Source organism: Astatotilapia calliptera, chromosome 1 (assembly GCF_964374335.1).
Source record: "Astatotilapia calliptera chromosome 1, fAstCal68.1, whole genome shotgun sequence".
Classification (NCBI taxonomy): domain Eukaryota; kingdom Metazoa; phylum Chordata; class Actinopteri; order Cichliformes; family Cichlidae; genus Astatotilapia; species Astatotilapia calliptera.
Window position 1 is genome coordinate 39586974 of NC_137422.1, and position 24248 is coordinate 39611221.

The window sequence follows — 24248 nt, forward strand, 5'->3', positions numbered from 1 at the left end:
AGTAGAAAAGATCATAGCAGCTATGTTTGATATGTTTGATATGAATTTAACTTTATAAAGCACATATGGTACAAGTTGTAGTGCAGTAGTAATGGTAGTAATACTGTTGTAATGAACAGTAATACTGGTAGTATTAGCAGGACAAAGTCACAGTGCTCCAGTCAGCACGACCTCTGACCTGTGAGGTCGGAGCACAGATTACAGATCTCTGTTATTCTCTTTCATTTTCAGCGTGTTGAGTCTGAAACACAAACACCTGTCCAGGTACTCGCAGGCCGGACTGCAGCGCTGTGGGGTGACGTTGTGAGTTGTGTGGCGGTTTTCACTTCCTCGTCCACTTCCACCAGAAAAAAGTTTCTGTGAATCTGTTTTCACACTTTGAGAAAACCCGCACATTTATTGTGACTGTGTGCAATTTTGTGTTTCTACTTCCTCGTTGTGGTGAGCTCGTTTAGGAGGCAAAAGGAGAGAAGTGGAAGAAAAACAAGCGTATTTCCTCTTGTTGACTTTCATCATGAGCTTAAATGTGTTCATTTAACTTCAGAGGGAATTTTATTTGTCTTATTCATTATTTTATATGTGTTTGGCTTTTCAAAATAATGTGCTTCATGTTTTATTTGATCTCATTTTATTTTGGTATTTTTATTGTGTCATACATTAATTGATTTACTTAAATAAACCTCTGTTTGCTGTGACACATCAACTTATTTAAAACTAGAAAACGTACTTTGTCCTCAGTGGTGTTTGACACCAGTCTGATAGTCTTTGTGTTTCTGGTGCCTTTTTGGGTCACGACTCTATATATTTAAAAATGCACATGCTAATATTGCACCTGTGTTCAAATGTGCTTTTTAATAAATCAGGGACAGTACATTATGTGAAATGTTTGGAATATACCTGCTGAAATATGATATACAGTCTCTCCATAGTGAGGGAAACAAACACATGACCTGCAGGCCAGCATTTGGTGCAACAAGCAGATTCCTTTCTTTTAGTCTGAGCCTATCAGTGCTGCAATCAACTCACTCAACAGAAGAGAACAAAAGGACCGGTCCCGCTAAATTAAGAGGGACGGCCGGGGGCATTCGTATTGTGCTGCTAGAGGTGAAATTCTTGGACCGGCGCAAGACGGACGAAAGCATTTACCAAGAATGTTCCAATGTGCCCATCTCACATTGTGCGTCAGAAAGCTTTTTCTGAAAACACGGGACTTGCTTTGATTGGACCGCAGCCAGGCTCGCTGAAGCCAAAGCCCTAAAAGTTGTGTCCCGGTTGCGTCAAGGTGTTGAGTCACCCAGAATTCACTGTTTGCATTTGTGATGATAAGTCATAACAAGAGGAAACTCCTTCCTTCCAGTGGTGACTAAAGGGATGTGCATCTGCGAGGAAAGTAGGACGTAAATAATTCAGAGCAGAATAGAGTGAGACGCCTCGTCAGTGCGTCAGATCCATGAGGAAAACTACCCAGATCTGCGTGTTTAAGCAGTCAGGTTCATTTTCCTGCATTTATTCAATTTTCATTCTTATCTTTGTAAAGAGATAAGCAGCAGCTTTGCTAGGAAAACTGGCAAGTCCCGTTTTTCCTTAACGGGAAACAGAAACTTTTCATCTCTGTGTAATTCCTGCAGACCAGGCTGCATGACATCCCAAATTAACCTGCTGCTATCAGCCTATTTCAGCTTCACTGACTCAGAGAAATGTGAAGCTGTGAAACTGAAAGAACGTCTAAGTGGAAAAAACAAACCGAACACTTTCCCAGAAGCCAATCAGTCCCCCAGACTCTCGTGTTCAAATGTCCAAACTTACAGCAGAAATAAACATGTCATGTGTGGACGTAACACAGCTATAAAAACTGTTTCAGTCTCTAAAGATAATTCCCCCTTCCATAACAGCAGGCACACTGCACCACCTTTTCTCCAACAGGCTTCATCAGGACCAGACTTAGGGAAGGGAAGCTGTCTGCTTACACCCTATGACAGAGAGAAGACAAAACTTAAGGACATGCAGTACTGCAGCCTTCAAAATAGAGACAGTGTCTGTCTCCTAAAGAGGGGACGAAGCTGAAGGCTCTCCCTCCCATTCTATTTTTAAATACTGTAGGAAGAACAAGTAGGCCTGCAGTGCAAGAGCGAAGTGCTCTAATAGGGTGATATGGTACTGTGAGGTCTATCACTGCATTTTGGATTGGCTGGAGTCTTTTGAAAGAACTTTAAGGATAACAAACTTCATGTCAAAATGGGACACGCCCCCTAGGGTGGTTGAGAATGACCAAGCAAAGATCCTGTGGGACAGATACAGGCGGACAAATGGCTAACCAACCGGACATAGTGGCGTAAGACAAGCAGAGGAAGACGGCTGTAGTGATCGATGCAGTGATACTGAATGACAGCAACATCAGGAAGAAGGAACACGAGAAGCTTGAGAAGGACCAAGGGCTCAGAGAAGAGCTCGAGAAGATGTGGAGGGTGAAGGTAACGGTGCTCCCAGTGGTAGGGACCCCCAAACTGGGCAAGTGGCTCCAGCAGATCCCAGAAACAACATCGGAGACCTCTGTGCAGAAGAGCGCAGTCCTAGGAACAGGAGCAGCTCAGATACTGTGCAGGACCCGAGCTTGAAGGATAGACCGCCCGCAGGGGTGAGTGGGGAGTTTTATTCATATTTCCATTTTATTTAAATTGACAAGTTTAGATTGTCAGTTATTTTGATTTTATTTAAATTTGTTCTTTTAGTGTAGTTTGAATTAACTATAATAACCTGGTTAGGCAGACTCCTGACGGCCTAATGCAAAAACTTCCTTCTTGTCTTCAAACCTGTATTCTCTCTAATGCCCAGCAGGGGGCGAGTCCCCTGCTGCAAAGACTCAGATTACACAGGTCTCCAAAAAACAAAACAAAACAAAATATTTTCAGCTGCATGGGATATTTCGGGTAAATTGTATGTTTTTTAGGGTGCTGAACCCAAAAATGATTTCATTTCCCTCCATCACGTTCAGTTTTTTGCAAAACACGAGTAGTTTACATTAAAAAAAGCACAACAGCGATGAAAAGTATCAATAATTTAACTGTGCACACTTTTTCTTTAGCTTTGGCTATGAACAAAATAAACCTTTTGGGACACGACCATCTGAGCTCCTCACACCGCCAAACCCACCGTACCCTCCCCCCTCCTACTGACCCCCCTCAATTCCTCACATTTTCTAGTTGTATGTCTCGCTCTTAGAAACATTAAATTAATGTAAGGAATCCTTATTGGATATGGTTTTTTGATTCAATTATAGGATACCAGATTTCAGTTGAAAAAGGTTAATTACAGTAAAAACATGAGTGTTGCAAGAAAACCTGATGAGGTGGAACTTTTAGAGGATTTTTCCCAGTGAGTAAAAATCTATAAGAAAAAAAATCATATACAATGTTCTGTTTGCAGACCTGTGTTATTTGGATGTCAATAAGAAACTGAGCCTGCTGCTTCCTTTATCTGTGACCTCAGATTCGGTTATTTTCCAGTGGATTTATGTCAGTGCACAGTTACATTTCACTAATTCTGTAAATTACTGAAAATGAACAAAATGTCTGCATTACTCGATTATTCACCCGTCATTCTTAATTTCTTGGACACTTTAATGTCACCTCCCAGCGCTCTTCACAAACTTCACCCTTTGATGCTGTAGTACAGGAAGATGGTGTCGCAGGTGTCGACTGGAATGCCCCTGAAACTCTGCCGCCTTGGCTGGATATTTTGCAGAAAGTCCCACGTCACATTCCTGTACGTACATCAGCCCGACCGAAACAACAGAAGGCTGTTCATGTTTGCATCACTGCGTCATAGTGTGCATGCAGTATGCTGCATGCACATGAGGGAAAATCTGCAGAAATGCCTCAATATCATTATATATTTAAAGTATGTAAATATGCAAAGAATCCCAAACAGCTCTTCTTGGTTTCATCCACAGTTTGTGCTTTTCATGAATCATAGCAGTTAGACTCTGTTTGTCTGAAACGCTGAATTATAGACAAACCTAAAATTCCTAACACTAAACAGCCTTTTACACACATCTAAAGCTTCCATCACTGTTACATTATTTCGGTAAATTTTGCCTGTTCCTCTTCCTTTTCCACTGACACCAGGTAAGCAGTACACCTGGGAGGTTAGGTGCTTTATAAGAGTAAATTCCTGCCTCAGATATTCACGAGTATCCATTGGGGCATACGTACAGTGGGGCAAAAAAGTATTTAGTCAGCCACCGATTGTGCAAGTTCCCCCACTTAAAATGATGACAGAGGTCAGTAATTTGCACCAGAGGTACACTTCAACTGTGAGAGACAGAATGTGAAAAAAAAATCCATGAATCCACATGGTAGGATTTGTAAAGAATTTATTCGTAAATCAGGGTGGAAAATAAGTATTTGGTCACCTCAAACAAGGAAAATCTCTGGCTCTCACAGACCTGTAACGTCTTCTGTAAGAAGCTTTTTTGTCCCCCACTCGTTACCTGTATGAATGGCACCTGTTTGAACTCATCATCTGCATAAAAGACACCTGTCCACAGCCTCAAACAGTCAGACTCCAAACTCCGCCATGGCCAAGACCAAAGAGCTTTCGAAGGACACCAGGAAAAGTATTGTAGACCTGCACCAGACTGGGAAGAGTGAATCTACAATAGGCAAGCAGCTTGGTGTGAAAAAATCAACTGTGGGAGCAATCATCAGAAAATGGAAGACATACAAGACCACTGATAATCTCCCTCGATCTGGGGCTCCACACAAGATCTCATCCCGTGGGGTCAAAATGATCATGAGAACGGTGAGCAAAGATCCCAGAACCACACGGGGGGACCTGGTGAATGACCTGCAGAGAGCTGGGACCAAAGTAACAAAGGTCACCATCAGTAACACACTACAACGGCAGGGAATCAAATCCCGCAGTGCCAGACGTGTTCCGCTGCTGAAGCCAGTGCATGTCCAGGCCCGTCTGAAGTTTGCCAGAGAGCACATGGATGATACAGCAGAGGATTGGGAGAATGTCATGTGGTCAGATGAAACCAAAGTAGAACTTTTTGGTATAAACTCAACTCGTCGTGTTTGGAGGAAGAAGAATACTGAGTTGCATCCCAAGAACACCATACCTACTGTGAAGCATGGGGGTGGAAACATCATGCTATGGGGCTGTTTTTCTGCCAAGGGGACAGGACGACTGATCCGTGTTAAGGACAGAATGAATGGGGCCATGTATGGTGAGATTTTGAGCCAAAACCTCCTTCCATCAGTGAGAACTTTGAAGATGAAACGAGGCTGGGTCTTCCAACATGACAATGATCCAAAACACACCGCCCGGGCAACAAAGGAGTGGCTCCGTAAGAAGCATTTGAAAGTCCTGGAGTGGCCTAGCCAGTCTCCAGACCTCAACCCCATAGAAAATCTGTGGCGGGAGTTGAAAGTCCGTGTTGCTCAGCGACAGCCCCAAAACATCACTGCTCTCGAGAAGATCTGCATGGAGGAATGGGCCAAAATACCAGCTACTGTGTGTGCAAACCTGGTAAAGACCTATAGTAAACGTTTGACCTCTGTTATTGCCAACAAAGGTTATGTTACAAAGTATTGAGTTGTATTTTTGTTATTGACCAAATACTTATTTTCCACCCTGATTTATGAATAAATTCTTTACAAATCCTACCATGTGGATTCATGGATTTTTTTTTTTCACATTCTGTCTCTCACAGTTGAAGTGTACCTCTGGTGCAAATTACTGACCTCTGTCATCATTTTAGGTGGGGGAACTTGCACAATCGGTGGCTGACTAAATACTTTTTTGCCCCACTGTAAATGTTTAAAGGTTATACTTATGTTCCATATATGTGTGCACGGTAACAAAAAAATGCATTCTTCATTTTTTGTGCATTTTCTATGAGTTTCATGTACAAAGGATGATTTTCATGAGACAGATCAGGATTTACGAGGTCGCCACAGATAACATATGAAAAAGTCCAAAGGAGCTGCAGACTTGCTGCCAAATACACCGACTAAAATGACACTATAATAAAAACTCGTCAGGTTTCCGAGGCACTGACGTCCCACCGACAGACAGAAGGCTTCATGTTGGTCTCTGTGTGTAAACGCCGTACACGTGCAGGACTGCTGAGTGTGAGATTACAACATTTCTGACATGTTAGCTGCGAAAACAACTGAAAGGAATATTTAAAAAAATCTGAGGATTAGATTCAAAACCCAAAACAATGACAGTGAGAATCCGTCATCCTGAATCATTGCAGGTGCCCGAACGATGATGTGAGTGTGGAAAACCCGTATTGCATGCCCTGGTTTCCTTGTCACTCGCAGAGAGGAAGTCGGTCAATGGGAGTGAAAGGGTTCAAAGAAGCAGGAAGAATCGGCCTTTTAATTCTAATCAGACACATATCCTCTTTCCTCTGTGGGACAGTGATGCAATGAACAGGTTTGACACACAAGTTATTTATAGAATCAGTGGAGGAAGCTGCTGAAATTGTTTGTTTTTTAATTCAGCGTAATTGTTAATTGTTAGACTGGTTTTGTGTGAAGGCATCAAGCTTTAGCAGCAGGCTGAGGTGAACTATTAGCTACTGCCTGTGTTTTTTAAGATTTAAGACTTTTAGAATCTTAACACGACGGCACAAACAAACTCGTTTCAAGTTCATTTTAAACGTAAAGTTAGGACGTCTCACAGGCTGATCTGGCAGGCGAGCGCTGCTTCTAAATACAGGCAGCAAGGCTTTATAGCGAGAGGGAGGAGACTGCAGCGGCATTGCATCACCTCACTGGTTTCTGTGCCAAAAAGCACCGTCAAAGACACAAAGCGCATAAACTCCACACAGAGTAAACAAGGAAACTCTAGCATAAGACTTATTGTGATAACAGAGGCTGGATTTAATCAGTAACTTGTAAAAGCACTGTTACAGTTTCACTTTGAATCATTCAGCTGAAGGCCCGTACCCTGAACGTTTACCTTAATAAAGAATCCCAGAAGGATCTTAAAGACATTTTAAGCTGAAAGATTGCGAGCTTTGTTTGCCCTGAATTTTACCCCACAGGTACCAAACAAGCTTCCCTCTCTCTGCACTGAGGGCTTCAGAAAAGCTTCCAGAAGCAAATGCACCGTTAAAAACACAGGTGGGAAGTGAATAACTCGCTCTTATCCTGGTGTGACAGAGCTGACGTCACACAGACCTAAACATTAGAGAAAAAACTGACTGAAACGTTGGTGCTGAGCCTGTGGACAATTGCCACAGACTGTAGCCGTGTCCCAATTCATAGGCTGCATCCTTCAGAGGCTGCATTTGTAGACCGACTACGTCACAGCGATGGGACGAAGGCTGTCCAAATTCGAAGACTCCAACAAATGTGTCCTCCTTTTCCCCAGATTTGAAGGATGGCTCGGGTGTATCCTTCGTAGCCCACCATATCCCGTAGCCAATTCCAGCTTCCAACATTGGCGGCAGCTATTTAATTTTAATATTACTCTTATTTCTCTTTCTGGGTCACAAAATAAAGTTTTAAGATAATTTCAGGCGAGAATGTAGCTGTGTAAACTTCAAATATCAGCTCGGTTTATCAAGACATCGCATATTTGAGACGTCTGTTACCCACCAGCTTGGAGCGGACCATGAGGTCAAGGCTCACTAGAGCCGACGAGAACAGCAAACTCCCGGCACATTGTTTTCAGACCCTCGCGGTCTTTTGCTACTCAGGTTAAACATGATACATAAGTCACTTAGATAACTTAAACATGTTATTGTTTGGCTTTTTTCAGTGCTTTATTTGTTCCTGAGTAAATCGGTTTGGCTGAGATTAAAGTTCTAGTTTTCATAAACGTCAAACAAAAAACTGATTAAACAGAAGTGTGAGATGGTCGAGTTTATTAAACTCTACAGAGACAGCGGTGACGCTGAAGGCCAGACCGTCCCATTTCACAGCCTCACACTTACGGCTTTCTCTATCTTCGAAGGACCCGGCCTACGTAGACCGCGAAGGCCGGGTCCTCATGCTGAATTTGGACACAGCATGTATGTAAAGGATGGAATTAGGCACCATCTTTAGTCAACAACTGATTTTGGACTCTGCAGTCAGACACATGAACATTAGCAGTGTGGCTGCTGCCACCTTAGACTTTCAAAGCCAGAAGTGACCACATTTGGATGACAGGCTGGCGTGCTAAGTTACCAGCTAACTCCAGTTAGCTCACTCCACAAGCTGCATTAATTTAAAAGGCCAGTAAACCAGGATAGCCAACAAACTGTCAGTCACACGTGTCCATCAGGTTGTCTACAGTCTACCATGTACTTACAGTTTCAGGGGTGAGGGGCAGTGAGCGCACCCAGCACAGCCAAACCCTGCAGTCTTTGTTTGCTGTGTGTGATCTGAGGCGACACTCAAAATTCATGCATTGCACAACGACTTGGTGTGTGTAATGTTCTGCATGTGAGTGAACAAAGTCTTAATTAGAGATTTTCAGAGAGTCCTGGACAAACAGCACACTCGAGCTGCACACGTTTAGGCCGCTCTGTGGTATCCATGGTTACCGAGTAACAGCGGGAGTTCAGAGCTGCTGAATGGAAGCGTCGCATCATCTCAGTTCACTCTAATGGACTACGTTGTACTGCAGCGGTGGATCGTGGAGCCTCACAGTAGTTATGAAAGTTATCCCCATGCTAGCTGCGCCGCAGAGGCACAAGCTATGTCCCAATTCATAGGCCGCATCCTCCTGAGGACCTGGCCTTCGCGGTCTATGTGGGCCGGGTCCTTCGAAGTTATCTAAGTTATCTAAGTGACTTATATATCATGTTTAACCTGAGTAGTGAAAGACTGCGGGGGGTTTGAAAATGATGTGGGGGGAGTTCGCTGTTCTCGCCCCGGTCAGCTGTTCGCCCCGGTCAGCTATCGAGCTGGTGGGTAACAGACGTCTCCAAAAACGTTGGAGCACTTTTGCAAATATGCGATGTCTTGATAAACCGAGCAGATATTTGAAGTTTCTACAGCTACATTCTTGTGTAACACAGAAAGAGTAATAAGAGCAAAATTATAGTTTAAGTAAAATTATAACTAAGTAGCTGCCGCCATTGTTGGAAACAGGAATCGGCTGGGCAGCGCTATGAATTCTGGGATAGGTTGGGCCATGAAGGATACACCCGAGCCATCCTTCAAATCCGGGGAAAAGAAGGGCGCATTTGTCGGCTGCATTTGGAGCAGCCTTCGAATCAGGACAGCCTTCCTCACCTGGCTGTGATGTAATCGGTCTACAAATGCGGCCTCCGAAGAATGTGGCCTATGATACGTGCCTACAGTTTGCGTTTGAGATGCATTTTTAAAAGGTAAGAAGTTAAAAACAGCTCTGTATTTTAGCAGCACATGTTTCACTTGGCTAAGCACTTGCAGGAAGTATATGAAGGCTATATGACCTACGTGATGAGGCAGGGGCCCTGCAGGTTATCAGCCCGGCTTCTCTCAGCCTGAACGCAGCACATTCTCGTGAGTTATTCTGAGCTGTCACGATCTTAGGGTTTTCCTCACTGGGCCAAGGGGAGGGGCAGCAGGAGGAACCGGTACGTAGCCCCGCTTCCTGTGCGTGATCATACTTCCTACATTTGTCATATCAAAATTACTACAGCGGCTGAGTCCTTCATTTTTAGGTTAGTTCCTTTGTATTAAGAGTTTATGCCTTTCCTCACAAACTCCCCGAGTGAAAGTAATTCATGTGTCTGTATTTTCCTGCTTAGTTACTGCCTCTCACTTCCTGTTTTAACTTGTCAGCTTAATGTCTCTGCATTTTTAATCGTCTCTGCATGCTCCTAACCAGCTTTGGATGGCGTTCACTCTGCTGACCTTTATGGAGGTTTCATCAGATGAAATAAAGGCTCGCCTTTGTTGCTTCAGTTTTCCTCATCCTGCTCCACATGACTTCAAATTCATCAACCCTCCAAAATAAATATTTAAAATGTATTTAAAAACAAACACTAAATGTTTTGTGTTTATTTCCTCCTTCGACTTCTGCTGACCTCAGAACCTCACTCCAGCAGCAGGAAGTGAATGTAGTCTGACGCTTGAGTCAGCTCGAGTGTGTCATTGCATCACCAGGACACATCTGTGGAGTGATAGGGTAACCACAGGGTGCGCCACACACAAGTGCTGTTATTAAAGTATGAGGGAGCTGCGAGGGCTCCATATTCCTGCTGGTGGTTCAGCAGGAGGATGGGCCGGGGTGGGAAGATTTACAGGGATGAAACTCAGTGCCTGAGAACTGATGTCATATCATGTCATCATGCACAAAAAAATAGAGCTGAGACCATAGAGAGCTCACTGGCTAAAAACTGTGAATTAAGATAAGATCACAATCTGATTCATGCAAATACTCACATTGTGAGAACACACATCATGAGTCACCCCGCTGCTGTAAAGTAACTCATCGCTCCCACTTTTCTGTAGCCTGCTGTTCCTGATGCTGACAGTCCACGTGACAAAGTTCCCACATTTTTCTACAGAAAAATATGAGCGATGAGTGACTTCACAGGAGCAGGGTGACCCCAAGAGGATTTTTTTCCATGTGAAGAGTCAGGAATGACCTCGTTTTATTTTTAAATACATACAATACAGTGTTTCATGGCGCTGTGTTGACATTTTGAAAACTTTTCATTTGAGTTCTTCTTCTCTCAGAAAAAGAAGCCGACAGAAGCTTTTGTGACTCTGATGTGTAAACCCTGAGATGTACTGTTGAGGATCAGAACAGCAGCAGTTGCAGAAAACCTGACAATATTCACGTTTCAGACGATAAACCTTTTTCTGTAAAACATAAACATCTGTCTCTACCTTTAAAAAAACAAACCAACAATGAAACGTGTGAAATGTTTAAAAAGAGCTCACGGCGGAGTTTATTAGAGGTACGAGGCTGTCTGCTCGCGGTGTTCTGAGAAACCATCCTACTCTGACAAATCGTCCTACTCGTATTATAATTTGACGGTGACTTGTGACTAACCCTACCCATAACCTTAAGAAGTATTCCAGAGAGAAAAAGTTAATTTGGGTTCGGTGTTATGCGCATGCGCCGCGTCAGCGCAGAAATATTGGTTAGGACGTTTTTTGACCGGTCACAAACACAGCGCACAGCCAGCAGAGGGGCGGGGCCGCAGCGAACTGTTTCTCATGCGGAAATGTTGATTTTGAGGAGATCCCCATGGCAACCAGGCAACCGTAGGAGCTCCGCTTGTGTATTTAAAGCAGCTTCAATGGAGCGTCCGCCAGTCTCAGCCGTCCGAAGTCGCGAGCTTCCTGCAGTTGGTAAATCACATCACATTAGCGCCCCGGGCTCGCGGACAGCTCTCTCTGACTCTCACGCGTGTTTCTGCCACTTTGCAGATCTCTCTGCTGATCCTCCACGAGCTCTGCGCCGCCGCCTCCAACTCCACGTGTCTCAGCGCCGAGAAGGTGGAGACCCGCGAGCGAAAGTTTGACGTGAACCTGAAGAAGCTTGGCCTTCAGCGCGACGCCCGCGAGGACCAGAATCTGACTACCTGCGAACAGGCTGCCCAGCAAATGCACGAGCTCAACGGCCGCGCGCTGTCTCCGTGGCGTTACTAGTAAGTATGGAACCCGCAGAGGGACAAAAATGCTCAGACAACAAACAAACAAACCTGTTCTTTGCCTCATCGTCAGCATTTAAAGCGCGCTTTGGGGAGCAGGTTCGACACACTTTTACTTGATTTTAAATGTAATTTATTTAAAATTATTAAAAGTTGTTTAAAATGTTATTTTAATGATTTTTTTTTTTTACCATTCTACTTATTGAAGCCAGTTTAGATGATGGTGGAAATGAGAAATCATTTGTGTAGATCATATTTGTAAAATTATTTGAGTACATTTGAAACGATGTTGTGTTAATAATACTAGTAATAAGCTGGCAGATGCCTGTATATCTGCCTCTCTGTGTGCATATGTAAGGTTATATGTATATGTAGCTCACATCTTTTTTCCCCTGTATTTAACAAAACCAAAGGAGTCACTCAGCTTTGTGGATAAATGAACGTTATCTCATTAGATGGCATGTGCTGCTCTGTGGTTAATGAAGTACATAGTTAAAGTAAATAATTATGTTAAAAGCAGAATTTTTACCGTTTTGTTGCTCACATTAAGTCATTCATTCAAAGTACAGTAAAAAGTATTTAACTTTTGTCCGCAATAAACCTGCATGTAGCACACCAGTGAGTTAAAAGTGTTATTTTAGATTAATACTAATTCCTGATTCATACACCACTATCATTAACTCAAGTGCTGTAAACAAATACTTGCAGCCAAATGTACATGAAGTAGGCTCCTCACAGCCCTGTTTTACTAGCATAAAAAAAAAAATAATTTACTGCATATATTTATATATGGAGGATTTGGAAAATGTATATGTTATCAAGAAACGGTAAAAAAATAAATAACAAAATGAGATGGCAGCTTAGTGAAGTAAGAGTTCAGTGAACTAGAATGTGACAAAACAGGTCTGTGTTCATGTAGCACACAGGTGTGTTGCAGGTGTCAGCTGCAGACTAAAAAAACTAATTCTAATCAGTGTTTAAGGTTAACTACAGATGTCATTGCTGGGTGCAGTGTTACCAGAAAATGTGACTGTAGCTGAGATGTAGATGCATTTGAGAGTATATACATCATGCTTTGGTTCAGCAGCAGGTATGGTGGATGTTTTTGACAGTAAGTAAGATTTCATCAGAGTGACGGCCTGTGGAGGAAGCTGCACAGATGGCTGTTGGCGTACAGTGCTCTGTAGCGCCTACTAGAGGGCAGGAGTGGGAACAGGTTGGGTCCATGCTGTGATGGTCTGCAGTGGTGTTGCCTGCCTGTTTCCTGATTCTAGATTTGTACAAGCCCTGAATGGAGGACACGTCAGCAGCAGCAGTGACTTTCTGTGCAGTCCTGACTTTCCGGTGTATTCTGTTCTCGTCCTGTGTGGTGGCCAGTGTTGGTCAAGTTACTTGAAAAAAGTAATCAGATTACAGTAACGCGTTACTGCCCATCTCTGGTGGTGGCTGATCCAAAGTTTGGACGTGCAGAGAGCAGGCTGGATTATTGCGGAGTAGAAATGGATGGACGGCTGCTGAGCTGGTTCAGGAAGTTCAACCTGGAACCAGCGAGCAGATGAAAGCTACCAGCTTTAATATTAAACGAGCTTTGATTTGAGAAGCCGCGTATTGTCCTGACTGAATCTGCTGTGTGTTCACTGTCTCCTGCACGTGTTGAGGTCTTTTCTGTCTGTCTGTGTCTCCAGCATAGACCGAAACGACAGCAGGTATCCACGTGACATCATCTTTGCCGAGTGCCTTTGTAAGGGATGCATCATCGACGGGCGCGAGGTGAACGACTACAACTCTGTGGAGGTTCGGGCTCCGATGGTGGTCCTGATGAAGACCAAGTGTAAGGACGCAGACACATATCGAGTCCAGAAGACGCGTATCGAAGTCCCGGTGGGCTGCACTTGTGTAAGGCCCAAAATTACTAAGTGATCTGAGAAACTAAGCTTTACTCACACTGAAGGCCATTTATAGCTGTGCAGCACCTTCACTTACACTATAAGAATATTTATCACAGCTTTCTGCCTGCACGTGAAAATGTTTTCTGTAAGTAGTAGTAGAAGATTTTCTGTCCTGAAGCTGCCAGTCCACACCACAATATGTCAGCAACTATCCAGGCCCGTTTTGGTCTGGATAGTTGAGAGAAACTAACCGTGATCGGTCATTCTGGAGTGTTAATCATAAACAGCACCAACACTAAAGCGCAGACAGACTCAGAGGCTTCACGTCCTCAAAGAGCCTCAGACCTTTGCTGTGTGACAGAAAACTATTACAGCTGCTGCGCTGCTTTGTGCAAATACATATCAAGCTTATTTAATATAGCACTTTATCTCCAACTACCTGTAACTTTCCTTCGTCATTCAGACGTTACTTGCAAGTGAAAACTGGTGGTGATTTCTTTTTGTTTAACCTCCTAGGACCTGGCGTCCACATATGTGGACATCGCATTTTGGGTCGTCTTGACCAAAATACTCAATTTTGCTCTACAAGGGCCTGATATCCACTAACAAGGACATTATACTGCCACTGTTCTATCGAAATTTAAAATGAATGTCCTCATATGTGGATCTAATTTTTCTCAGAGACAAAAATCAGGTAAAAAAAACAAAACAGGTAATTCTTTGTTTTTACATCCATCAGGTCCCAATCAGCCCAAATAGCAAAGAGAAATTAAAAATGCATACCATGACAGAGTTTGGGTCTTAGGAGGGTAAAACTGAGTTGTGATGAAGACGGATCCATCATCCGTCCGAGCGTCAGTCTGCTCTGTAGAGTTTAATGAGTGACTTAAATCAGGCAGGACTGCAGTCAGTCAGGTTTTTTGATTATTTCTTGGAATAACTCGTCTGAAAGCAGCTTGTTTCCACCTTTCAGTAAACGTCCAACCAACAGACCAGAAACTCCAAAGAAAGTGAGATTTCTTCCCATGTTTTTTTAAAATTAAAAAGTCTCTTTTTCCTCACACGGTTAAAACTGTGAGACCTGCAGGTTTAACCTCTGAAGCACAGAGACTTCACCAAAGACACGAGGATGTGCTTTCACACTTTAGTATTTATTTTGTTGTATTTTATTGTGTTTTTTGAGTAGTTTGCACATGCAGATTAATGTGAAATGCCACTAAAGCAGAGTGCCGCTGTAGCTTCACTTTATGCCAGAGCGGCTGGAAGCGTGAACAGAAGATGAATAGTTCAACATTTGGGCAAATTTGAGGCCAGGAGACGTTAGCTTAGCTGAGCACGAAGCCTCGAGTTTTAATGCAACGATGAGTCCAAGGAAAGATTTTAGTATGTTTCATTTACCAAAGAAGAAGCAGAGAGACAGTCAGCTGATCGACTGTTTCACGGTCAGTAACAGCATCATGTAAATGCACTGAGTTTACTAAGGAAGAGTCCATAATTACTGTCGGGACTTCAAATAAATATGTTTTTAATGTGACTAATGTTGTTGTCAGATGGATGCAGAGCAGTAAAAAGCTGGTGAGGTCTCTGACCTGCAGCAGAGTAAAAGTCAGGATGCTCGAGCTCGGAACAAGTGGCTGAAAATCCTCTAAAGCTGACTTGGTTTGGATCCTGGCAGAAACGCTGTGAGCCTTTACAGAGACGCACCTTTTTCTGCTCAGCTTAGCAAACAGCTTCATGGCTCCACATTTAGCAGAGCGATGTGAGAGCGGTCCGACCCCCTCAAGCTGTGAAGGAATCAAATGTTAAACTATGCAAAACAGGACAGTATTGGGCACATGCACAATATGAAGAAGCTGCACATGAATTAGCTTTAAAGAGACTAAAAAGTAATGAAGAGAGGAGAATGAATGTGAAGAAATGTTTTAGTTTCACTATATTTCTTTGAGATATTGTTCATGTTTTTATTTATTTGTATTTTCATGTGAGGTAATGATGCAGATTTGATCCCTTTGAAGAGATTTTTAAAGCTGTTTTTGTCAAACTGTCAGTTTCTGCTGGATAAAGGTGTAAAGCAGGGGTGTCAGACTCAGTTTGCATTGTGGCCACATACAGCCCACCCTGTGTTAAAAGGCCCGGACCAGTGAAAGTGGCCTTTCTGTCAGCGTAAAGAAGCTTAAGTACATATTTAATCCCTGACATGTGTTCATATGAGACCAAGAAGGGCAGTCTGCACAGTACAGCTCAGTTTTTCTACGTGATAAATAAAAGCAGCTGCAGGAAAGAAAGAAACCTGCCAGCCTGACTCTTTGGGCTTAAATGTTCAGAGAGCTCATTCCTCACACTGTACTTATAAAACACCAAGTTTTTGTTAATTCACAGAAAACTTTTACTGTAGTCTCATTATTGAAAAAAGAAATTTTCTGCCCTCAAACTGATTTTCTGTTATTTTATTTCTGTGTTATAGTATGAATGTGGATGGTGGACGTCTTTATCAGTAAGAAAAGCTGCAAACTTACGGAAATACAGTTAAAAGGGCAAAATTTATGCCTTCCTTCACTTGTTCCACCGGCCGAATTAGAGTCTTTGCTGGGCCCCGAGCCTCCTGTTTGACACCCCTGATATAAAGACACCTGTGAACTTTAAAATTGTATTTTTATTTATTTAACCAGGAAAAATAAAACTCTTGAGATTAAAATTTCTTTTACGAGAGTGCCCTGGCAAAGAAGCACAAGGACTGACTTTTTGTTGTAATTTGTGTTATAAATGTACCGTCAAAGCTTTGTTTTTATTTCTGTAATCTTTACGTTATAATTTCAGGAGAGTTTAGAAGCGAACCGGGTGTGCGCTGACATGAAGCCGCGTTTATTTCATTTACACTTGTGAAATCCTCCCTGACTCCTGTGCGGCTGATCGTTTCACCTCAAAACGGTTCAACATCTCCTTAAAAGAACATTGTGTAACTATTTTACTGCCAATAAATGAATTTGTTTCTATGATTTGTCCTTTTGTGTCTTTTCTGTAAGTCCTCACAAGTGTCTACATACAGCAGTTTCCTTAATCTGTCACATGGGGGCGCTGTTTTGCATAGTTTCAGCATGACCAGTTTTGGATTCTTTGCGTTAAGACGCCGGGGAATCTATCTTCTGAACTGGTTCGGAAATCCAAGATGGTATGATCTGTCATCTTCATGCTTCCCGTCCTTCCGTCATGACAGGGATAAATGTAAGGAATGTGGAAGAGCACAGACTAAATGTAACGACTGCAGTGGACATGTAGGGAACAAAGGTGGTGCAGAGGTGTTGGGTGGTTATGGCATTAAGGAGAGAAATCCTGATGTGCAGCATCTTCTGTGAAACATGGAAATGGGTGTAGAAGGTGCAAGGCGGTGTCAGATGGTAGTCTGTAGGATGGCTTTAAGGAAGAAGCAAGCGAAGGCAGAGGCAAGGATTAAGTGGTGGAAGTTACAGAAGGACAAATGTTGCTCAGAGTTCAGAGAGGAGGCACAGGATGACTGGGAAAATATGTCTCCAGTCCAAATCCCAAAATACTCCAGTACAAGGAGTATTTTGGGATTGGAGTATTTTTACTGCAGAGCTGCGCCTCATTCAGGGATTGTTGGGAACTTGTGTTACTGCCCGGCAGACTAAGATAAGCAGACATCGCCACCAACTGGACAAAATTATGTGGACAAGTGAGGACAAATGATCTCAGCGAGGCAGAATATGTTTAATTTGACTTATTATTGCACCCACACAGGACACTTACATTTCCAGCTCATTCATCTGCTGCTTCAGTTCTTCATTGTTTGGATTTTGGGCAATAACAACGTTGTTATTATATAGAAGGACAATCAATGATTTTCCAAGTGGATTTTCTCCAAGCTTCACTGTAACAGTAAAATCATATTTCATTGGTCCCTCTATGATCATTTCACTGAGCATGATGACTTTTATTTTTTATTTTTTTGGTTTGTTCTCTTTAATTTATTTTGACCATGTAAACAATACAAAGAAAGCTCATTGAGAAAAATAAATCAAATTCACTCCAGCTGTTCTGATTGGCTTGCCCTCGAGAAGGAGTGGGAGGACGTGCACGCTGATCTGATTCCACCTCTTCTCCAAAAATTATCAGTTGACATTTATCCAGCTTCCTTACTGATATGAACCTCAATAAGAACATTTTTCTAATAAGCCTCTACGTAAAATACAAATTATTATCATCCTGTTTTTGCAGCCTGCACACATCGAAGCTGAATAAATACTCCAGTGTTGGAACGTTTGCTGTACAATGTGAATACGGACAAAGTGGTCGCTAACTAAACCGAGACGTTCGCTAATATTCACCATTTTTATGATCTCATTATGATCTTTATGCCTCTTTTTTGAAGTGCTTCATGTCTGTGCAGTGCTCCACAACAAAAACACATGCTCTGACTCTTTCTGTTATACTTTTATTTCAATTAGATCTGCAAACCTCAGCATTTTAAGAACAATGAGTTAGTATGAATAACACTGAAAATGATGGACACTGTAGTTTATAGTTACTGCCCCAGACTTCTGCACAATGGCTTAAATAAGCTGAAAGCAGCGAAGAGTCGAGACTATGGAGTGATGTCAAATCTAATTCCCTTCTTTAGTACTTTAAAAGTATTTTAAAGTTTTATTTTAAAAAAAGCACTTTTAAAAATACTTTAAGTTAAGGTGAAGCATTAATTATCAAGCCTTTTAAATACAATGACACGAGTTCAGTCGCACTACTTGGTTTAGCTCAAGACATCAGAGAAAAATAAACTTTCAAAGGTTTAAACTGAAAACGTTTCTGTGTGATCACAGTCGACCACACATAAAGTTCTGCCGCAGATCAAAACATACACGTACACCGTGTTCTCACAAAAACACAGTCAGACACAATCAAACACAATCAAACAGTCAAACTAGAGCTGGGCGATATGAGATTTTTTCATATCACGATATGTTTTTTTCATTTCAGGCGATAACGATATCTATCACGATATAAGCCAAATAACTATATTTGTAAGATTTAAATGTGCCGTTGCTCACAAGTAAAATGTGAAATAATCAGCAGCTTGTTTTTATTTAAATATTTATTTCCCATAATAAGTTCAACAGGGTAGATGTACTTAAGGAACATGAGACTTTTTCAGATAAATAAAGGCAAATATTGCAAACTACACAAAAGGCAGCCGCTAAAGCGTTTAAGTTTCAAAATAAAACAAACGAAACAGACTAAATTGTCAATTCCACTTAGAAACAAAATATTAATTCTAAAAATAAATCTTAGTTTGTTTTACAGAAGAACAGACAAAACTGACTAACTTTTGTCAATATCAAATAAACTGAGAACTAAAAGGAAATTCTCAATCTCTCCTTGTTGTATAGCTGAGCTTTTCAAACAGCTGTAACAGTTACGTTAGTCTGACAAAAGCCGACTGACGAATCAGCGCTTCCAGTCAGAGACTGAGCTGCACCGCTTTATTGTATTTCCAGACTTGCTTTCGGCACATTTACAGTGCAGCTACTCTGTTTTTGTCAGACTTGAAATAGCCGAAATACCTTCACACTACGGGACTTCTATGGCTCTTCCGTTCGACAATCTCTCCGGCGTTGGAACCGTCATCTGTTTTCTCTTCGGTCACGCTCGGTTGATGTTTCTCTAGTCGGCACACTCATTTCCTCCATTACCCGGTGGTACGGCGGCTGGCTGCTTCCCAAACAAATACACATGTGCGGCTTGGCACTTGTGCTGTACGTCACAAGTCACGTGACGTGACGCTGCGGCTGTGATTGGTTCGGCTCTGCGCTACATAATTTGGATTGACTGTTCTTTTTTTTTTTTCTTTTTTTTGTTAAGAGGACAAGAGCGGCGAGGTCTATCGCAACAGTTTGATTTTCCTAACGAGAAAAAGTTATTTCGCGATACATATCGTTATCGTTCTATCGCCCAGCTCTAAGTCAAACACAATCAAACAAACGTCAGTTTGTGCACAGAAGCACAGAGGAACTACTTTCTGTTGTTTTTAGATCTCCTTCATCACTCTCAGGGTTTCCGGGCTGAGGATTTTTTCTTGAATTCTTCCAGATGCATCTGTGCATGTTTCCATTTAGCATCAAGGCAGAACTTCCTCCGAGCCACAGTGGTGACTCTGCAAGAAACACATGATACACACTTTAAACACACACGTGCAGTTTCACTGTCGGGAAGAAACTGGAATATACGTCGCAAAGACTTGATTAGAAGTAATAAACATTTCATTTAGTCATTACCAGAAGCCACTGATAGAAATCGCACTTCTTTATTGTCGAACTGATTCAGATCAATCGAGACTCCGAACGAGAGCAAAGACTTGAGTTTTCATTTATGGCAGTTGATCCTGACAGATCAGTGAAGCTGATCCGAACAGGACCCGAGAGCTAAAAACATCTTTTTGGAGGCAGATTTCACTGCATTTACTTAGCTTCACCTAATTTTCTCCTCAACATTATTATTATTGTTTTACAGTTTACAGTCCTGAGCTCACAGACCATGCTGTTGTTGTAATGGCTGCATTTAACATGTGGCAACAGGAAAACGTATTAACACTTATAATTAGAAATCTACATGACATAGATTGGTTCACCCCTATTTCATAAAACCGTTTTACAGCAAGAACATTAATTATTTTGTCACAGCTCACAGTTTGCTGGATGAGAAATATTTAACAGAATTTCAAAGTCAGGTGGTCACAGTGAGAATTTAAGCTGCTACAAAACTGAACAAAAACAGTCGGGATAATAACACTCCTGACCTCCTGAGGATACTCACATGATCGCTTCAAGGTTGCAGCTGCTCTTCATCACATGCTTCACCTTTGTCACTGGTATGTGGATTTTATTAGTGACGACCTCGCAGCATTCGACACCGTTTATCACCATTTCTATAGCGACTGGCACTGTGGACACACACACAGAGTTAATATGAGTGCAGCTCAGACTCACGGTGCTCAGAGGTCAGAGGTCAGCGGTACTCACTGGCAGAGCTGTGCTTCAGGAAGCAGATGAGCGTCAGGACTGTGAGAGCCAGCAGAGTCTTCATGGTTCCCGACACAGACAGATGTTCTTCTGTTGGAATGTGCAGGGCTGATGTGCTCCGACCTGCTCGCTGCTCCCTTTATATCCGACGGCCACGTTCATGGCTCAGTGTGTTCTAAGAAGTCACGGTTCCCCTTTGGTTCCACTTCTTCTCCTTTCTGACAGGATTCAGAGAAAAACATCTGGCTGCATGATAGAGCTGCATTTTCAGTCATAAAGTGTTTTCTGTCATAAAGCCCAACAGTTCTGATTGGCCAACGCTTTGGAAATAAAAGTATAGATTGCTTTATTTTTACGAGTGTGTTGGCCTCATGAGACAAACGTGCAGCAGTGACTTCTGGGTACGTTATCTACCAGCCTCTTTATACAATCCTCTGGCATTGTAGATCCATGTGTCCACCAAAGCTTCTTCAGGTGCTATTTTACATTCTCTAAGAGAAGAAAAGGCATCTTGGTGCAAAAATATAACAAAATGCAGATAGATGTAGATGTTTGGTTTCAGGTAAGCAAATCCCTAAAAGTCGATACTGTTTTTGTTTTATAAGGACGGTTCTAGAAGCCGGTGCTGCAGGATAGTGAGCTCTTGATAGAGCTTCAGTTCATGGTTTCATGGTCTTCAGAAATCATGTCATGCTTTTATTTTCTAACACAATAAAAACATATGTGCCGCTGTGGTCAGAGGATCACATCCAGTCATCATGGGCATGAACATTGTTGTAATTTTATGCTTGTAATGATTTCATTGAACTTTTTTCAGACTCAAATATGTACAAACAGCCAAACTAACATGAGCTTAAATGTCCTGTAGCAAGTTGCACCTCGACCAGATGCTTTGGGAAACCATCAACAAGCTTCTGGCGTAATTCTGGCTGAATATTTGACCGCTCTTGTTAGCAGAATGGTTAGAGTTCATTTAAACTGGTGATGAAGTCCTCCTTCATTATTCCCACTTTGTGCAGCATACCATCACCACTGGCAGTAAAATAAAAAGGCCCAGAGCACGATGCTACCGCCACCGCCTCAGGTTTGAAAGTCTCACCTTTACTCCTGCTAACGTAAACTGGTTATTGTTGCCAAACAGCTCGGTCTTTGTCTCAGCTGACCATAAAACTTTTCTCCAGAAGGCGACTGGCTCGCCCCTGTGGGAAGCCACGAATTTCATTATAGCCCGAAGGTGTGGACTTTGGATATATTTTGTATTTGTATATACATTTGAGCCTTTTGGCACTGTGAGGATTAGAGAGAGTCCAACATAAATTAAATCTTGTCCACCTAATTCTTGTTTTTTGAAGCCATTATCCACCCTGGAAACAGAACAAGCCCCTGAAATCCACGAGTGACACAACCTTTTTTTTTTTTTTTTTTCTTCTCTTGTTTTTATAGTGAAAAATCTGGCCTGGCAGCACCCAGTTCATTGCAGCCCAGTTCATATCAATAGAGACGTCTACTTTAAATGCAGGTCTACAGACACAGTTTATGATTGATAATTAGTTAAAGAGAGAAGTGGTTTAGCTTCCTGTGTTAAAAGCCAACCCCACTAAATGAACTGACCCAGACGCCAGGTTAATAAATGCACTTTATGAGTTTTTCCTGTCAAAGCACGGAATCTTAAAAGGAGCTGGAGTGACATAAACCTGACATAAAGGCGAGACCATTGCTAGAAGAACAAACTGCACAGAGGAAAACATACGTAGTTGTCTGCTTAATTAGGTGGATCTCAGATAATGAAGGAAAACATATGGCTGCACGTATGTGGGGATTAAAAGCAACCAAATCAAAGTTGATATTAAACAAGTTATTTAAGAAATTCTGTTTAGCATCCATCCACATATTTACACATAGCCAAGCAGATTTACAGGCCAGTAAGCATTTAAATGTTTTGCATACTCTGTGTAAACAATAAATAATACTAAATAGATACACATGAAAGACTGCAAGACTATGGAGTGGAAAACGGAATTGGAACAAGTTATGGATGACATAAAACCATTGAAAGAAGCCGAAGTCTGCAGCCTGCTGTCACTAATTATAACGTCTGAGTTTAAGCAGCACGGCACTGTATGATCTCTGCTTCAGATCCACCCATAAAACAGACATCTGCAATGTCAACTGTCTAAACCAGGGCTGTTTTATTGTTTTAACCGACACTCTTTCAACTTGGCACCGGGCTGGATTTCTTAAAAATAATTTACCCGCAGTCATTCAGTAGTTGTTGCTTTTTTTTTTTTTTTTTTTTGTAAAAAAAAAAAAAAAAAAAAAAAGAGTGACACAACCTTAAACAAAGCTGGTGTAAAAGTGTGTGTCTACTCTTCTTTTCATGCTTTCACTTCCTCGTCTGTCCTCTGCATCATTTCTGCACAGCTCACAGAAAAATACTTGGAAAACTCTCAAAAATTTCCAAATTTTTAAATTTAGTCAAAGAGGAAAAGACGCTCATAGTCAGCCCCACTCGTCCTTCCAGCCACACCGGATCTCACAGCTCGTTTTGATCAGCTGTTCTCTTTCGGTCTAAAGATTCCTCTTCTTTGAAACAGCCTCCAGCAGAAGAAAAAGCTTTACTGCTCACTGTGAGGTCTCAGACGTCATTTCCAAGGCTGAGTCTGTGCAGTGTGTGTTTGCTCTCAGTGTCTGGGGAGGAGACAACATATGACTGTACCTGAAAACACGGACATGTCACCGGTCAGTGACAGAGAATGACCGACAACATTTATCTGTGGTATGAAAACTGCTGCAGCAGGATAAGCAGAGAAGTCAGAGATCAGAGTCCTCCCCGCGCTCACCTTCACAACCAAAACCCTGTGAGGGGCACAAAAGTAAACCCCTCAGCACTCACGCACAACTTTGGCTGAAAGCTGTGTGTTGTTGAACGACTACAGATGTTATTTTGTGTTTGTGGCATAAATGACGCAATCAGATGTAAACCTCACGGTAACATTAATAACAGCTGCTGAAACGACACCAAATTTCAAACCTGTGGGTCTGCATCGTGTTTTTATTCATCTTTACTGATTTCACCAGAGGAGAAAAGGAGCCTGCATCTGTGTTAAAGCTGGTTTTTTACAGGAACAAGAACAGGACCTAAATAAGGAGAAAGAAAGTGATGTCATTTCACCTTCTTTAAATTCTTTTCTAAGCAGAACAATGAAGAACAAAAACATTTATGGTCTGTCTTCGGGCTGTGTGCGTGGTCCCCAGCTATTCTCAGAAACCTTTTTTCAGTTGGAGGAAGTGAAAACTGCGCGACGCTGACCATCTCGCAGCGTCGCAGCTCTGCACTGCCAAACGTATCTGGACTCACACATTTAGACCCGAATTTCATCCGACAAGTCAGAAATGAGTCGATCCCACAGTCCATCAAACACTAAAACATGTTTCTGTTCATGAAAACAAGTAAATAACTGATATTTGTCATCTTAATCAAAAATTATGATGTGGTGTAATATTTTTAATATTTGTAATATTTATAACCAATCACAGCAGATGGCCCCGCCCCTCCCTGAGCCTGGTTCTGCCGGAGGTTTCCCTCTGTTTTTTTTTTTTTGCCTGTCCCGTTTGGCTCTTTTGCATCAGAATTGTTGTCTAAAGGCAAAGAAAGATGCCCAACGGATTTACTTTACCAAACTGACCATCCCAGCCTTGCCGTAATGGTCCATTTGATTCACCTTTTATTGT

The 24248-nt window shown here is 42.1% G+C and overlaps 1 protein-coding gene and 1 long non-coding RNA gene across 2 annotated transcripts; one reads left to right on the forward strand and one right to left on the reverse strand.

Moving 5' to 3' along the window:
- The first annotated feature begins 1371 nt into the window (after window positions 1-1371).
- On the forward strand, window positions 1372-16481 carry LOC113027215 (uncharacterized). Its single transcript, XM_026176837.2, has 4 exons — window positions 1372-1390; window positions 2427-2635; window positions 11376-11596; window positions 13285-16481. The coding sequence occupies exons 1-4, from the start codon at window positions 1372-1374 to the stop codon at window positions 13517-13519; spliced, it is 684 nt and encodes a 227-aa protein (XP_026032622.2). The 3' UTR covers window positions 13520-16481.
- A 1441-nt stretch (window positions 16482-17922) lies between these two features.
- LOC145429731 (uncharacterized) lies at window positions 17923-20996 on the reverse strand. The gene is made up of 3 exons (XR_013910019.1): window positions 20517-20996; window positions 20311-20437; window positions 17923-19651 (listed from the first exon to the last, which is right to left on the reverse strand). It is a non-coding gene; the product is annotated as an uncharacterized LOC145429731 (long non-coding RNA).
- Window positions 20997-24248: the final 3252 nt, after the last annotated feature.

Bases quoted from the DNA above. Each gene is read 5' to 3' on its own strand.
- LOC113027215 (XM_026176837.2), top strand. The intron at 2,636-11,375 runs GTGAGTGGGGAG...GCCACTTTGCAG, and splicing joins AGGATAGACCGCCCGCAGGG to ATCTCTCTGCTGATCCTCCA. The intron at 11,597-13,284 runs GTAAGTATGGAA...CTGTGTCTCCAG, and splicing joins CTGTCTCCGTGGCGTTACTA to CATAGACCGAAACGACAGCA.